Source organism: Lactuca sativa, chromosome 2 (genome assembly GCF_002870075.4).
Source record: "Lactuca sativa cultivar Salinas chromosome 2, Lsat_Salinas_v11, whole genome shotgun sequence".
NCBI lineage: Eukaryota > Viridiplantae > Streptophyta > Magnoliopsida > Asterales > Asteraceae > Lactuca > Lactuca sativa.
Window position 1 is genome coordinate 196,920,194 of NC_056624.2, and position 17,708 is coordinate 196,937,901.

A 17,708-nucleotide genomic window follows, 5' to 3' on the forward strand; every position below is an offset into this window, starting at 1 on the left:
TATATATATATATATATATATATATATATATATATATATATATATATATATATATGATTAATGTTCAGTTTTATTTTCTTAATAATATTCTTGGGACATTTGTCACAGTTTTAAATGAATAATATAGATAGAAAAACATAATAATATTTAATTTTTCTTATACATTCCAACTCTTAATCGATTTGGTATATGAAAGAAAAGTAGATCTCTAAATAATTAATCTCATACACGAACCTTCTAGCTATATATATTCTCTATAAAATTGAAGGGAATCATATTATCATATATACACACATCTTGTATGATTTTTGTTGTATTTTAGTAAAAACTGAAATAAAAATTAGTTTAGTTTTTTATAACCAAATCACGATTGTTGGAACAGAATCCATCGAATTATACTGGTCATAAGATCTAAAGAACCATTATACATATAAAGTTTTGATAAATACTCCGTAGTTAGTTTTAGAAAACCTTAGGTTTCTTACCTTTTTTTTTTTATTGAGGGAAAAACCATCCTATTTTGTTTTTATAAAAAGACATTGCAACCGGTTGAATGTTTTCCACTGGCTACTTTAAGTCAACATCCCATTTTTGAAACATTCCCTTTGTTCTCTTCTGTTTAAAAAAATTAATATTTGAAATTCATTTCCTTTTTTTCTATATTATTTAGAGCTTTAAATTTCTAGGAAAAAATATATATAACAAAGTTTATCATTTTCTTGAAGACGATGCCTTTGTGACTCCTTGACCTTGACCTTGACCATGATTCTAAATTTCTAATATTGTCATCGCGCATCAAAGTCCTGTAAAATACCTTGTTTGTGATTCCCAGAACTCTTTAGTTTGCTTACTAACTTCATCGCGTTCTTCAACAAGTCTTTCCTCCCATTCTTTTCTAAACCTGCAAATGCTCAGTAAAATTCCTTTAAAATGCAAACATGTCAAGGAATTTATTGCAATAAAACACGCTACTTGTTTACCTTCGTTTTAGAAGTAAATCTAGTTCAGTCATGCGTACTGCATTACCAAACACTCCATCTTCTCTGCAAACTGGACATTTCATCTTTGGGCTTGCAGATTTCACCCCTTCAAACATCAAAACAGAGCCTGATGAACATGCACACATCTTGCAAAAGATATGTCCACAGCTCAATGCGTATGGATGAAAAACAGTATGCTGAGGATCAAGAGTAAAAGCGTTTTACAATTTATTTAATCTTAAGCTATGAACTTTTCATAAATTCGATATATCAACAGTCATACCAAGCAAACAGCACAAGTTAGATTGTATTCAAGAACTGCATAATCTGGAAGCACCAATTTCAGTACAGGTTCTGAATCTGTAACGCTGAGATCACAAGAGAAAGAACTGCAAAGCTCATTGCAGATCATTTCATTTGATTCACTGAAATTTATATAAAAAGCCACCAGTTCAATCAACCATGGTGATTGTGAGATCTCCAAGTGTTCAGCCTGCAGCTTAGACCTGAAGTTCATGCCACTTACAGAGTTGTGCACCTGAAAAACAAACAGATATCATAATCGCAATACATCAATCCGAAAAGAAAAGAAAAAACAGCAATCCAAAGAAAGAATATGATATTTGCTTACTTTGTCGTATTTCTTAAGAATTTTCCTAAGAGCTATAGCATTCATGATAACATACTCGATTAACATCTGCCCTTCGAGTACGAGTGCTTGTTGATCATTTTTGAAACATTGAAACAAGTGTAGTAAGTATCTCTGCATACCAGTATTGCAATGAAGCTGGACAAGATGTCTGACTCTAGAACTAATACACCCGGTTATATCAGAAGCTTCTTTCATTATCTCGCTGAAGAACATTCGATCACACCCTACATTCATAAACAAATCATGAATAAAAACATCACAATCGTATACAATACATAAGACACGTATTCAGGATCTGTTCTTAAAATTTACGTAATGTCAAAATTGGTAATTCATAAGAGTCTGCAAGTGTAAAGTGCAGGATTACTATTTATAAACAATACGGACAAATGCATTAAGAATCGCGGAATCAGACTTTGATGCTGAGGATGGAACTTCCCAGTTCCCACCACCAACAGTAGGAAGCACTCTCATCCAAACTAGTTACAGTAGCTTCAATTCTTTGGCAAAGGGGCTATAAACTGGACTCATTTCGACGACTCTCGTCATGGCTTCAATCTGGATCTCTGATCTAGTGAACCACGGGCCCTTCGGGAAACGTGAAAACTAATAAAAATTACAAAAACGATAAATTTTGGAACGCTAGCGCATTATATGGCCGAATTGATTGTGATGTGACAGTGTTAGATTAACGAAAGAAGACAAACAGGTGAGGGGTGGGGAAGACAGAAGAAAGCGTACATTGGCAGGATCGATAGCGACAGATATCAGAAACTGTATTGTTCTGATCACGATCTTCTTCAATAACTCGAAACTCGTCGCCACAGCTGGCGCCATTATTAGCGTCAGCATGATTTAGACCCTGACAATGATGCCTACAAACTTTGAGGACCTTCTTGAGCCTCTTGTACTCGACATGAGAGCATTTGTTGAGATCAAAGGAGCTCACTTTTTCTCCTAGCAAATATTCCGTAAATGTGGATCCAAACTTCATTTTCGTAACAAGCTGATGGTTAATTACATGGATTTAGCAGCAGAATATTAGAGCTTGATCATCAATGGGGGCGGTGGAAAGGAAACCCTAGAGACGATTTAGAGGGTGGTATAAAGAGTTAGAATGGAAAAGCATGTCTTTATTGGTACGGCTCCATGCAGTACACGTGTCGTAAGGAATCGTGTACTTTCTCCTTTCTCTTTACGCGGTGGTGTATTGACTTTTTTTTCATGTATATCTGTCGTTTTGCTGGAATTTGGAAGTAGGGCCCCCATGGCCCGTAGGCCCAGTTGTTATTTGGGTTTTGGGCTAGAACAGCTAATAACGGTTCCATGCTTTTTGGATCGATACGGTTCGGTCGGACAGGCCTCAGCGGTCTCAACCAGTTTTTTCTCGGTTTGATTTGGATCAGTTTCATTCTAGCTAGTTCGATCTCATGATTTTTTTCCTTCACTTTTTTGACATGGGATTAAATAAAATGTAGGTTCGGTTTCAATGAGTGAACCATACTTTAAATAGTACAAGTTATAAAAAAACCAATAAACAAAAATATTTACCCATATGACTATATGACCATACGGAGAGTTTTAATTTACTATTATTTTCATAACTATTTCTTTATGAAATGAATACTTTAATGTCTAGAAAATAACATTTTATTTATTTAAAGATGTTCTGACATCTCCTATAGCACACACTACAATATTATCTATTATTGGTTATTTCACTAGAAAAAATTCCATGGACAAGGTGTAGTTGCCACTCATGTTAAGACGGATGGGCTGCACATGATCCGACATTAACTGAGATGTGTAACTAATAAGGGGTATGAATATTTTATTCATTACAATCCGTTTTAAAGTCATAAGAGTCATTATTTCTAGGTGCGTGGCCTTTATAACAAGAGGTCGTTGTGTAGATTTTGAAGGGTATGTATGAATAATAAAAAATGGCCCCCTAAATACATATATATATATATATATATATATATATATATATATATATATATATATATATATATATATATATATATATATATATATATATATATATATATATATATATATGTATTTTATATATTTAAGCAAAATTCATTAGGGACGGAACCATTACAGAAGCCTCATGTTTTTGACATATTAACGACGGAGTAACATTGAATTAGCAACAAAAATTTATAAAACATATGAAAAATTAGCCCCATTTAATTGATACGGGCCATGCGTTAAGGCACCCTTGGGTATGTGCTATATGGGATGTTACAAATAGTATCAGAGCTAGGTTATTGGTTAATGTGTTCGATGGGGATGTTAAACCTTATAATATTTGGGAGAAGAGACATACACTAGTAACCCACATCGACCGCGAGAACTAAGTGTCACCTGATATGGGGTTTGGATATCTTCTCTATCACAATGTGTTTTAAAGTCATGAAAAGCAACATATCTCATAAGAATTATATAATTAAGTGTACCATAGTCAAATATCACTTAATCCTAACTCTACTATTAATCCAATTAAAACATGTCATTTAGACCTCATTTAAGATGAAATTATAATTCATAACTTTGTTATTGAATATGTTATTGTTCCTTTAGGTAGCGTTTGGTGAGTAGAATTAGACGGAATAGAAAAAAATAAACTACTTTTTAGAGGCGTTTAGGATGCATGAGACGAGAACAAGGATGATATTGGACCAAGTCTGATGAGACTAATAGTTAAACTTTTAGTTCCACCCAAATAAATGGAACACATATGGACAAAGAAAAATGACGAAGAAAACAACGCCTCCTTTCTACAACCCACCCCTTCCCTTTCACCTTCCCCGGTAACCCCATCTCTTATGTGATGAAGCTCTACAACCCTTCCCTGGTGAGACTAACACAGTTACTGTCGTTTGTGACCCTCCTTCTCCATCTACACCACAATGAAGCCCTTTCAAAATGTGCTCTTGGAACAGGCGAGCTACTTATCATGAATCTAAAGTCTACTTACCCTTTTTGTGAGGAGAAATAACAATGAAGATTGCCACTCTCCGACAAAAAACATCTTTCATTACTAGTAATACTAGAAGGCGAAATCGTGATCGTGAATCGCAATGTCTTTCTCATTTTCTATACATGTAGGGATCCCTTCAAGAAAGGTTATTTTATGGTTGTACACAAGATGATCGAGAAGGATGTAGATGACGAATTAGCAAGAATTCATGTGAAGCTCTACTTAATGGAGTTTTTAGTTTTTAAACGAAAAAATGAATGAATTCGAAAAAGGTGAAGATTAAAGTAAATGTTGAGCCGGTAAGAAAAAAAACAAAAACAATAAAGATGGGTATGTTCACTTGTCACCAACCATTTAGTTTTCAATTAGGTCTTTCATCTCTCAAGTCATGATTTATATTCTACTAGGCGAATGTCCGCGCGTTGCGCAGAAGCATCTATATAGCTGAAATATTTACAAATATATGTTTTTTTAAATATAACAATAATGTTGCTATTAAATTGATATAATAATTTGTATACTAAGTTGATATAATATATTGATTATTTTGAATTATATTAATATACATCTATTAAAACTGCACAGTCTCAATCTTTTGAATACCATCTATCTGCGGGGTCTTCATGAATAAAATTAAATATAATATATGGTTTAATGTTATTTATAGTTGTTATTATTAATTAATTTTTTTAAAATTTATTTGCTTAACATTTTAATTTCTATCATTGTAATTATTTAAAATATCAAATAATTTTTTTTATTTTAAATGTAACAATATAATCATGTATATAGAGCTATTTTTAACTATTGTTATTGTAAGTTATTTTAAGCTACTTATTTGAAAACTTTTAACGATTATAAAATATATATTTAGGAAATCTTTTAGTTAAATTGACATTACAATTTAGTTTTTGAATTTAGCACCACTATTTATCACTTTTTTTTAACTATTCACAAAATATTTTGTGAGTTTTTTAAGTGGAACTGAAATTTATATTGAAGTTGACCTTGTAACATTATATTTAAGTATTCTGTCCAAACTGTTCAAAAATTGTAGCTTTAAATTGAGAATGATTTACATACAACAACATATTAAATCTAATAAATTAAGTATAATATGTTATAAGTTAAAGACAAAACTTTATAAGTAGAAGTAAAAATACTATTTTAATACTAAAATTTAGTTTATTTATGATTACACTTTAGGTTTGATACTTATTTAACCTTATTAACTAACTTATAATCATTATTAGAATGACACTACAATTTATCACTTTTAACTATTTACAAAATATTCTTTAGGTTGTTTAAGTTGAACTAAAATTTATATTTAAGTTTATCATGTAAAGTTATATTTAAATTAACAATTTAAGTATTTTATACAAATTATTCAAAAGTTGTAGCTTTAAAATGATAATGGTTTACATACAACAACATATTAGACCTAATAAATTAAGTATAATATATTAAAAGTTAAAAACATAACTTTATAAGTAGAAGAAAATATATTCTTTTAATATTAAAATTTAATTTATATATGATTACACTTTAGGTTTTGTATTTATTTAAGCTTATTAACCAACTTATAATCATTGTTAGAAAAAATTGAAAAGTCATGGGAGTTTCAAATGAATGTGGTTAAAGGAAAAATGAATGGGAGTTTCAAATGAATGTGGTGAAAATACTAGGCGAATGCCCGCGCGTTGCGCAGAAACACCTATATAGTTGGAATCTTTACAAATATATGTTTTTTTAAATATAACGATAACCTTGTTGTTAAATTTGATATAATAATTCGTATACTAAATTGATATAATATATTGGTTATCTTGAATTATATGATAAAATTAAATATAATTTCAACTGTTTGAATGACTTCTACCTGCGAGTTACTCATGAATAAAATTAAATATAATATATGACTTAATGTTATTTATAGTTTTTGTTATTTTCAATTAAATTTTTAAAACTTATTTTCTTAACGCTTTAATTTCTATCATTATAATTATTTAAAATATCAGACATTGTTTTTTGATTTTAAAGGTAACAACATAATCATTTATATAGAGTTGTTTTTAACTATTGTTATTGTAAGTTATTTTAAGCTACTTATTTGAAAACCATTAACGATTATACAAATATCTTTAGGAAATATTTTAGTTAGAATGAATTTATTTTGTTAACGTTTTAATTTCTATCATTATAATTATTTAAATTATCAGACATTGTTTTTTGATTTTAAAGGTAACAATATAATCATTTATATAAATTTATTTTTAACTATTGTTATTGTAAGTTATTTTAAGCTACTTATTTGAAAATTATTAACGACTATACAAATATCTTTAGGAAATATTTTAGTTAAAATTAATTTATTTTCTTAACGTTTTAATTTCTATCATTATAATTATTTAAAATATCAGACATTATTTTTTGATTTTAACGGTAACAATATAATCATTTATATAAAGTTATTTTTAACTATTGTTATTGTAAGTTATTTTAAGCTACTTATTTGAAAACTATTAACGATTATACAAATATCTTTAGGAAATATTTTAGTTAGAATTAATTTATTTTCTTAACGTTTTAATTTTTATCATTATAATTATTTAAAATATCTGACAATGTTTTTTGATTTTAAAGGTAACAATATAATCATTTATATAAAGTTATTTTTAGCTATTGTTATTGTAAATTATTTTAAGCTACTTATTTGAAAACTTTTAACGATTATACAAATATATTTAAAAAATATTTTAGTTAAATTGATATTATAATTTAGTTTTTGCATTTAGCACTACAATTTATCATTTTTAACTATTCAGAAAATATTCATTAGATTTTTTAAGTGAAACTGAAATTTATATTTAAGTTGACATTGTAATATTATATTTAAATTAACAGTTTAAGTATTTTGTCCAAACTGTTCCAAAGTTGTAGCGTTCAATTGATATTGGTTTACATACAACAACATATTTAATCTAATAAATTAGGTATAATATGTTAAAAGTTATAGACATAACTTTATAAGTAGAAGTAAAGATACTATTTTAATATTAAAATCTAGTTTATTTATAATTACACTTTAGGTTTGATATATATTTAACCTTATTAACCAAATTATAATCATTATTAGAAAGACACTATAATTTATCACTTTTAACTTTTTACAAAATATTATTTGGGTTGTTTAAGTTAAACTAAAATTTATATTTAAGCTGGTCCCATAATGTTATATTTAAGTTTATAATTTAAATATTTTATACAAAATGCTCAAAAGTTGTAGCTTTAAAATGATAATGGTTTACATCCAAATATATATTAAAACTAATACATTAAGTATAATATGTAAAAAGTTAAAAAAAAACATTACTTTATAAGGAAAAATAAAGATATTCTTTTAATATTGAAATTTAGTTTATATATGATTGCACTTTAGATTTGATATTTATTTAATCTTATTAACCAACTTATAATTATTATTAGAAAAAAAATGAAAAGTCATGAGAGTTTCAAATGAATGTGGTGAAAGGAAAAATGCATGAGAATTTCAAATGAATGTGATGAAAGAAAAAAATGTTTCCTTTATAATATAGTATGATAATGATTTGGTTTTAATTTTTAATAGGATGTTGGTGTAATTTTGATTTTGCATCATTTTCAGATCTTTTAGATCAATTAGATAATAGATGTATTAGTTAATTATTGAAATTTGTTAGGCAAGTTATTTATACTATTTTGTATGAAGGATAGTTTAGTAATTTTAAAATTTTGTTTTTGTTTGTTATAGTATTACGAAACGATATATAAATAATTTGTTATATCTAATATTATCTAGTTCAGTCCAATCCTATCTAATCAATGCTCTTAACGATACCTTACATGCGTAAGATCCAAATGTAAAGGGTTTATTTTTAATGATTTGTGTTGTTTCACCATATGGTTCTATTAAGATTTTGGGATAATAACTTGAGAGAGTAAGGTATTTTAGCTTTTGTTCATATTTGGTCATTAAATTATTTTTAGTGTTTTATTAACTCTTGAATTTGTTGAAACGTGTACATTATACAAGTATGACCGGGTATAGTGGGTTTTTGTCAGTTTCCGTTGTCTTTCCCGACAAACGTGAGTTTTCCGGCCACCTTCTCCGGAACAAACCTGAAACTTCTTTGAAAACACACACACCATCTTACCTTAACTCCATTTCTAAAATCGTTTTTACATCATAGGTCCAATAAATTGAAACTCATATCAATTTTCTAAGGTTTCAAGAGATTTTCGAGTTCTGAAATTCAAGGCTTTCAAAGGTTTTTCAAGTTTTGAAGTTCAAGTTTTTTTTTAGTTCAATTGTGCTCATCGGGTATACACACACTGAATCGAAAAATCGAAGCTGCATTTGTACATAAATCAGAAATAAAAAAATAAAATAAAAATCAAAACTTAAATCTGAACAAACGAAGAACAAACTCGAATATGAAAAACAAACCCCATAACTTGTTATTGTGTTCATTGTGTGTGTATAACCCATAAAAGCCCTAAATCAATGTTTCCTTTTACTGAAAACACCAAAATCGAATCTAAATTGATGGTTTCCTTCATTAACCAGAGATATCTATGGGTTTTTCATATGCGTGTTTATGGGGGAGAAGAAAAATGAAGCCTCATGTTGGTTCTCCAACGAAAATTAATTACAGGTGGGTTCTTGTTCCTCAAAATCGAATATGAATCTAAACAAAGGAAATAAAGCTTGATTTCTGAAATCATTTAGGTTTTTATGTTATTATTCGAAATATGAAATGAAGCTTTGAAATCTAAAATGAATCTTGAAATCTGAAGCTTGAAATTTGTTTGTATTTATGTTCTAGATCTTAGAACTCTACATAAGATAAGAAAGAGAGAGAAAAAAAGAAACAAGAAATCTGAAAAATGTGTTAAGAACTTATCTCGCATAAAAATATATTTTTCCCGGAAAAGATGACTGAAAAATCCATACTTCGTTTGAAAAGACACCGGAAAAGCGAAAAAACCCTCTCTTACCGATTATAATATTATGTTTTAAACAAAAAAACAAGTTTAACTGTTAACTGTACACCAAAAAATAGTTAAACGACGAAATATGTATAATGAATATAGCTGCTTGCTGATTTAAATCATTATCTCTAAAATTTTTAATGGTTTTGAAATCTGAATCCATGATCTCTGAATTGTTCAGTCGTTCACCCACCTCTGAATGCTCCAGCTCTAAGTTATATCTGAATGAAAAATAAGACGCTCGTGCGGTCGTGCCCCTTTGCCAACTCTCGCCGTCTGCTTTCCTTCTTCCTACGCCAAACACACCAGCGACAACCACCTCCAGCACCGCCCTACGCCACCGCCGCCCTTCTCCCACCTTGACCCTCCGTCAGCGACACCCATCTATCGGTATGTTTTTCTTATACAGAAATCATTTTTTTTTTGCAGTAACACCCAGTTCCAGAAATCGATTATCTACTGAAACCTTCTTCTTTGTTTAATCTTTATGAAAATCTGATGAAATTTGTGGGATCAATCACCTGTTTCTACTATATTGTGTGTAACTCCCTTTTGGGACGTGAATCACAGAATTTCCTAATTGGTGTCATTAATTTGTTTATATCGAAAGGATAGGTTAGATTTGGACATATAATCACATATTTCACTTGAACTAAGCAATTTTCTTGGGATTAAGGGCGTACTCTATAATCATATTCGAACCCAGAAATAGTTCATCTTGATTTCATATTGTTTTATAAAAAATTATTCATAATATAAGTATAATAGCTACTTTCAGATGGAAATCGACCGAGATGGACCAATATTGTATTGAATTCATCCAACACTTTGGTCAGTTTATCAAAGATTTATCCAGAAATTCAAGTTAGCTCATGTTAGATTGCCCCCAGCCTGTTGCTTTTATTAATCTTTTCCTGATCACGGTGTGGAACTAAGCAACAAATATTTCTTAGATTTATTCCAACTTTATACATGATAAACAATTTGGAGAAAGAATCATATCACTTCATGAATGGCCTTTGTGACAAATTTATAAATAAAGATTTAATAACGGATATTGGTCGTTGGTGTTGTTTATTTATATATGTATGAAAATAATCCTAATGCTGTCTTATAAGTTTTGTGCAAAAAAAAAAAAAAAAAAAAAAAAAATTGCTGCAGCATCATCCATTTCTTTAGAATAATATTTATGGTCAGTTTTTAGCTGAATAAAAGTAAAAAGTTAAAAAAATTCGTTGTAAAATCAAAGTTAATTTACATCCCTTTTATGTGTTAAATTCTTTTAATCGTTAATTACAATTTTTAGGTATAACTTTGCAACCAATTTGAAGGTTGTTGGTTTTTATGCACAAATTAGGGCACCAAATTGCAAGATCTGCTGGATCTACTAAGAGTTTCAGTTCCAAAAGTGTGAAGGGGAGACAAGATGCCCAGATTTTACCAATGCAATATACTGTGTAGAGCATACATTGTTCTTATATAGTTTCATTTTCTTATCCCAACCTTCACTGATATAAATGCACAATAAGTCTATAACTCATTTTCTATTCAATCTGTGAGTTTTAACTACAAATTATCAGAGTATAGTTATCGCCTTCAATTACACAAGTTTTTTTTCCTTGATGTTTGGTGTTATTTATGAATCAGGTTTTCATGAAAATGGCAAAATCAAAGCAGAAGCAACCTCCAAACGACTTTGAGGAATGCGTACAAGACGGTTGGGTGATTGTCAAAAAGCAAAAGGTTACAATTTTGATCCCTCCATTACCCTTTTTTACCCAACAATCCCCGATGCCTATTCCAGGTGGCAGTCCATTACAGCCAATAGCCATCCAAGAAGTTGATGATCATATTGCACCTTCACAGCCAGATCCACCCATTCCATTGCCATTGCCATTAGTCACCACAAAACCCATCACAACATTTTCCAACCCACGAAAGTTGATGAACCATAGGGGTAAATTAGTAAATTCACATTACAAGACCCCGAAACCAAGAAAATATTGTGGGAATTTGGTGAATGGGCACATGTTGGTGAATACGAAGATGAGGGCTTTGAATCTTGAGAGAAAGCTTAAGAGAGCAGGTGGGCTCAACAGTTGGCTTGTGTCTTTGGGACTCGGTCAATTTGTCAAGATTTTTAGGTGCAAACGTGTTGGCAAGATGCAATTGGTCAATCTCACCATGAAGAAGCTCAAAGATATGGGTGCAGTTGCAGTTGGGCCTAGAAGAAAATTGATGCATGCTATTGATTGCCTTTGGTAAACTTTAATTTGCAAAATCAAGAACAAGGGTACAATAAGAACACATATCATTACTTGTAGTATAGTTTTGTATGTAACTAACTATGTATGATTAGTTTATTACTAATCTTGACTTGATGTGATGTTTTAAGTAAATTAATATTTTATGGAACAGATGTCTTTCATATCTTTGTCTATTTGGAAGGCATAAAGGCCTAAAATGACCTCATGAATTTTAGAATCAAAAGATGGGAAGGAAAAGAAAAAGAAGAGGAAAGGATTGGTGTATGTGGGTTGCCAATTAGAGAGGCATCTTGATGAGGGCAATAGGGGAAAGAAAAAGTTGGAAGAATACAAAGGAGCAATAGCGTAACAAGATTCGATTCATGAAATAAACAAATGTAAGAAGATATAAGAAAGTTGTGGTCATGGAACATAAATATGGTGGAGCACTATGAGTCAATATTCATTTGTCATTGTTTGCCTACACCACTTTTGGTTCATTATTAAGAGCATCTTTCATGATTGATATCATTCGTGTATTTTTCAATCTTTTTCAGGTGTGAAGCATGTTGCATCATGCATTGCATTTAAAGATAATGCTTTTCCAACTCACCCCCTTCATCCAAATCCATTTCCTTGTCCTTTTTTACTTTTTGTTACATAGTTTTTAATAATTAATTAATAGTTTGATATTGAGCTTTTGTAAACTAAATTATTATATCATAATATTGCTGAAAATGTATGGAACAATCGGTTGCTATATGAATATTCATCATGCAAGAAACTATATCCATGTAGAAGTTGATATAAGCATCACTTAAAAGCTTTGCTTAAAAGAGAAATCTTTAAAGTGGAAGTGAAAAAGAGAAATAATGGATTGATTCTTATTCGGGGAGAAAACATATAATACAAAATTCAAAAGATTGATAAAGAGAAATCAAAGGAAGTGTATTTTGTTTGGAAATGTAGTGTGACTAAGACCTTTCACCCACATTTCATTTTCCCTTTATCTAATAATGTTAGTTGTCATTAGGAACATATACTATCAACCATGAGACAAGTTGCTAATAACTAATCTTACCTTTTCTTAAAAAATTACATGTGACATCAACTTTGTTCTTCTTGACTCTTCTACTTGCCTCTTTTTTTTTTTATATTTTATGGTATTTGATATGTTGGTTTCATCTATTATGATATTGAGTCAAAGCTTGTGGTTTAAAATATGTTTATGGAATGTCTACCTATTTGAGCTTATTAAAGTTTGAAATTGATAGAGCTATACATGAAACTATGAAAGCCTAACAATTTCTTTTGAAAGAGAAAGCCTTTGAAAAAATTCATTTCATAATACTTTTATGTCAAGTGATCGATATCAAACCATCTTGTTGATGGTTATGAAAATCTAACAGCAGGGACAAATAAAGATTTTACAAAAAATACAATAATATACTTCGTAAAGAAATTGAGGTAATAAAGATAGTGTTTTAAAAACCGGTTTGAACCGAACGGTCGAACAGGTTGGACCGAGAACTGGGGAAAAGAACGACTCAATTAGTACAATTTTTATGCCTATTCCTGAACCAGAAAGCCTTAATGAAATTTCTTGTTCTAAGAATTTCTTTCCAATAGGTTGTATTAATAAAAATAGTCTAAAATCCAGAAAGTTCTGCTCCCTGACTCTCCGACTCGCCGAGTTCATCTGGCTCGTCGAGTTCATCTGGTGACTCGACGAGTTCAACTATCAAAGGGCAGAATTTTCGATTTTGCAAGCAATGAATGATCAATCAATGCATCAAATACAATAGAAAACAGTCTAGGCTCTGATACCACTGATGGGTTTTGAGCATTACATCAATCCTATGGTGCACATGCAAACCCTAAAGCTTTGGATCTAGGTTTCTCTAATTGTATATGCAAATCATCCAAAGCTTGTAAAGCCTAGATCTAGGATACAAAAATCAAAATTAATAACTAATACAAGTTTATATGATTACCTTTCAATTGAAGCTTGAAGATCCTTGACTATGAGAGCTTAGTATCACAAATGTAACACCTCTAATCGATCACAAACACTAAGGCAATTGGAAGAATGTAAGAGAGAGAGAGGGAGGGAGGTGATTTTTGGCTCTAGAAATCCTACTAGGGTTAGGGTAGCCGAAAATGTGATGTCTAGGGTCCCTTTACATAGGTGTGCTGCTAGGGTTTCAGTCAAAAACCTAATTGGATTGCTTAGGCCTTAAGCAGTCCAAAAGAACCTTCCAGAATAAGGCCTTGGACGAATTCAAGATGGGCTTCCCTCCTTGATTCCGTACATCCCATTCCTAAGGGATCCTCAGCCCAAAATCTAATTATCTTATAATTGCAATTCCAGTCCCCTAGGTTCAATTAATATCTTTTGATCACAAAATTAATTCTTGACCAATATTAATTAACCAATGTGATTTCTCTTTTAATATATTATTCATATAATATATTAATAAACCATAATAACCTCTTTCTCTATAATTTATCCACTCAAGTTGCTTTGGTGAAGGCAACCCAAAAGGACCACTACAACCGGGTCAAGTACATACCAAATATAGTTATGAGCTTAGACACCTAATCCAACACATATTATAGGTCAAGTACCTCTCAACGTACCAGACTATTTCCCTCTTCATACACGGCCACTAGTAACTCAATCTCAGATCCCGATACATCTTGGTTGAAACGCCCGTGTGTTTAGGCTAAACATTTTTAAGATGATGTAATAGTTAGGGCCAACCATTGTAACTCAATTCGAAGTAATAAAGAGGAATTATGTCAATATTATGTGAATTATGTGCTTATTTACTTGTTTATAAAGATATAATAAATTAAGAATGAAAATAAGCGTCAAAAATAAAATGTTAGAAAAACTTGATATCTATGAAAAAGTTGTAGTGGTCGTGACAAAGATTCCGTACATATAAAGAATGCCGAAATCCAAGTTATACCGTAGAAGTTATGGTCTGTCGAAGTTTCGCGACAAAATCAGCAAGACATTATGAGACGTAAATAGTGATTTTACGATAGAGTGCCTTTTAGCCTTAGTGATCTAAATGAAAGTCGTAGTGTTTGTTAAACTGAGAGCGTGCATAAAAAGAACGCCCAAATCTGACTTCGTATGAGGAAGTTATGATTTTTCCAAGTTTCAGATTGATAGTATGCAAACCAGAGTTCAAATAATAGATCGACCCACTTTTTTCCGACACAACCTAAACGAGAATCGAAAGTCTCATTAATAGTAGCTCAATGGTATAAAGACAAACGAAAACGGACGTCAGATAAAGAAGTTATGAATTTTTTACGGACTTTCCTGTCCCAGCCTGTTAAAAATATAACTTTAAAAATAGAGTCAAAATTAGGTGACGAAGTCTAAATTAAAGTTGTATAGAACGGTCCCACCTACGCGTGGATATAAAGAACGTCAAAAACGGAGCTTGTATGCGAAACTTATGAATTTTAGAAATCGGGATGAGAAAATGCGAGCTGATGCGAGGGGTACGCCCAACGTACCTTCGGACGCCCTGCGTACCGAAGTACGCCCCGTGTACGAAGATGGGTACGCTGCACGGTCTCTTTCACATGCGGTAGTTCCAACCGAAGCTTGACACTTGCCCCCTTATGCCCCGCGTAGATCCAGAGAACGCCCAGCCTATGCGAGGCCTCACACCTATAAATAGAGGTGCGAGGGCAGCCAATTTTTCACACCATTCTACATCTTCTTTCTCTCTTTAATCTCTCTCTCTCTAGCCTCCCTAACACCCCCCTTAAAGCCTAGGGAACCTCCCTAGCACTAGAAGGAACCTCAGAGCGTCCGACGGCTCCAAGAAAAAGAGCTTTTCGTCTCAGAAGCTCTGCTCCATCAGAGCTTGGCTTTTAGCAAAACCCGTTGTAAGTAAGATAAACCTATAAACTTTAAATATAGCTTATATTTAAATATAATATCGTTATTATGAACCTATAAATAAGATTTATCAGTGATTCAAAGTCGTTATAGTGATTGATCTACTTACGGTGATGATGTCTAGGCTGTGATTTAGTGGGGTGTTTAAAGCGGGATTTCAAAACAGTATACTTCGTATACCAAACGGACCCTACCTCCGATATGATCTTACTTGGTTGTTCTTACCTGATAGATCATGAAAGTAGGCTTTGATTTAATGATGAATCTAAGACTAATAATTAGTCACGGTAAATATTAGACTAAAATCTAGTGGTAATGATACTAGGTTTCGTCGAAGGAAAAAAAAAAATAAAAAGAAGCAAAATGCTGTTCGACTTCAAAATCACCACCTTAACAGGTGAGTGCATAGTTACTTTCATCTTACACATAGATATGAAGTATTTAATATAAATTATATGTTATGTGTGTATATTATCTGTTTACTTGATATCTATGTCGGATGAATGTTTTTACACATGTTTTAAATGATTTAAACTATAAACGTATTTTATATCTACAAAAATGTTGGGTATAACATGGGTAGATGAAATTAGATGATGTGTGATAAAATGATGAGAGACATCGATGTTTAAGATGATTCAATCATCTAGCGGAGTATAGATAACGACCACATACTATTCTAGACAGTTCAGTGGAACGCTAGCAGGCTCGCAACCTGTAGGTGTTTATTTGAACTCAGTGTTCGCCAGCTGTACTCCATCCCCCACATGGTTGCCTTATTTGACATAAATTGTTGAGGAACCCCCAAATCAGTGTTGTAGCCCCAATGAAATCGTTAGGCTAAGTCCCTTATATTAAATGCTTTAGGGACGTAAAGTGAGGATAACGGGAACGGGTAATCAGATTGTTTGGTTTGAAGAAGTTAATAAATTTATTTATTGTGGGTTGAAAATCCTATGTGCTCACCAGACTCCCTGTAACGACCCAATTTTCACGTCCAAAAATTTCGTTTTTAAAACATTACTTTAAAAAACATTAATAATTAAAACATTGTTTGATCAAACCATATCATAACGTAAACCATGTCTAAAAGCCAAATCATACAACCAATCGAAATATCAGAGTATCAATCCCAGAGTAAACTCATAAGTGCGGAATCAAAGAGTGTGTGTGACGAGCCGCTACTGCGCCTGCTCCTTCCCTTTGGCTGAAGAGGTACCTGAAACAACAACTGTGAAACGTAAGCACAAAGCTTAGTGAGTTCCCCCATCGTACCACATACCATACAACACATATCATACATACTGCCAGACTATTCTGGGGTGCCTGACTACCCGGTACGACCATTCTGGGGTGCCGACTACCCGTGCGACCATTCTGGGGTGCCGTCCTACCCGTGTCAAGCCATTATGGGGTGCTGACTACCCGTGTCAAGCCATTTTGGGGTGCTGACTACCCGTCGGTCCTGACAACCGATCATCGGGGACTATTTCACCCCCTACTGCTACTACTATCACATATCATAACATAACATATTATCAGACATATCTGGGGTGTCTGAACTACCCTTCGGTCCTAACAACCGAACCCGGGGACTGCTCCCCTCCTACTACCTCTAACTCATATAACGGATCATGCTAGCATATAAACATAACATCACATACTGTCAGACGTATCTGGGGTGTCTGACTACCCTCCGGTCCTAACAACCGAACTATGCTACTATCACATATAACATATCATACTAGCATATAACATATCAGGTAGTAGCAAACCTAGATGATATCACAGAGACAATCATCTATTATACGTCTCCTACTGGTGGGCCGACATTGTGGCCTTAGACCCACCGCTACTGGAAGGTAACTCACCTCAAAGT

The 17,708-nt window shown here is 32.0% G+C and overlaps 2 protein-coding genes across 4 annotated transcripts; one reads left to right on the forward strand and one right to left on the reverse strand.

The window, feature by feature from the left end:
• Nucleotides 1–634: 634 nt before the first annotated feature.
• On the reverse strand, nucleotides 635–2,739 carry LOC111899800 (probable E3 ubiquitin-protein ligase BAH1-like). The gene is made up of 5 exons (XM_023895654.3): nucleotides 2,374–2,739; nucleotides 1,612–1,856; nucleotides 1,264–1,518; nucleotides 981–1,177; nucleotides 635–901 (listed from the first exon to the last, which is right to left on the reverse strand). The coding sequence occupies exons 1-5, from the start codon at nucleotides 2,624–2,626 to the stop codon at nucleotides 796–798; spliced, it is 1,056 nt and encodes a 351-aa protein (XP_023751422.1). The 5' UTR covers nucleotides 2,627–2,739; the 3' UTR covers nucleotides 635–795.
• Nucleotides 2,740–9,795: 7,056 nt separating this feature from the next.
• On the forward strand, nucleotides 9,796–12,070 carry LOC111899798 (uncharacterized). Of its 3 annotated transcripts, none has more exons than XR_002853058.3 (3): nucleotides 9,796–10,045; nucleotides 10,962–11,210; nucleotides 11,303–11,469. XR_002853058.3 is itself a non-coding variant. In XM_023895650.2 (2 exons), the coding sequence occupies exon 2, from the start codon at nucleotides 11,309–11,311 to the stop codon at nucleotides 11,918–11,920; it is 612 nt and encodes a 203-aa protein (XP_023751418.1). In that variant the 5' UTR covers nucleotides 9,827–10,045; nucleotides 11,303–11,308; the 3' UTR covers nucleotides 11,921–12,070. The 3 variants fall into 3 exon arrangements, 1 of the variants encoding a protein (XP_023751418.1); XR_008230343.1 differs by having other exon boundaries at nucleotides 11,013–11,210; XM_023895650.2 differs by lacking the exon at nucleotides 10,962–11,210 and having other exon boundaries at nucleotides 9,827–10,045; nucleotides 11,303–12,070.
• The last annotated feature ends 5,638 nt before the right edge of the window (nucleotides 12,071–17,708 follow it).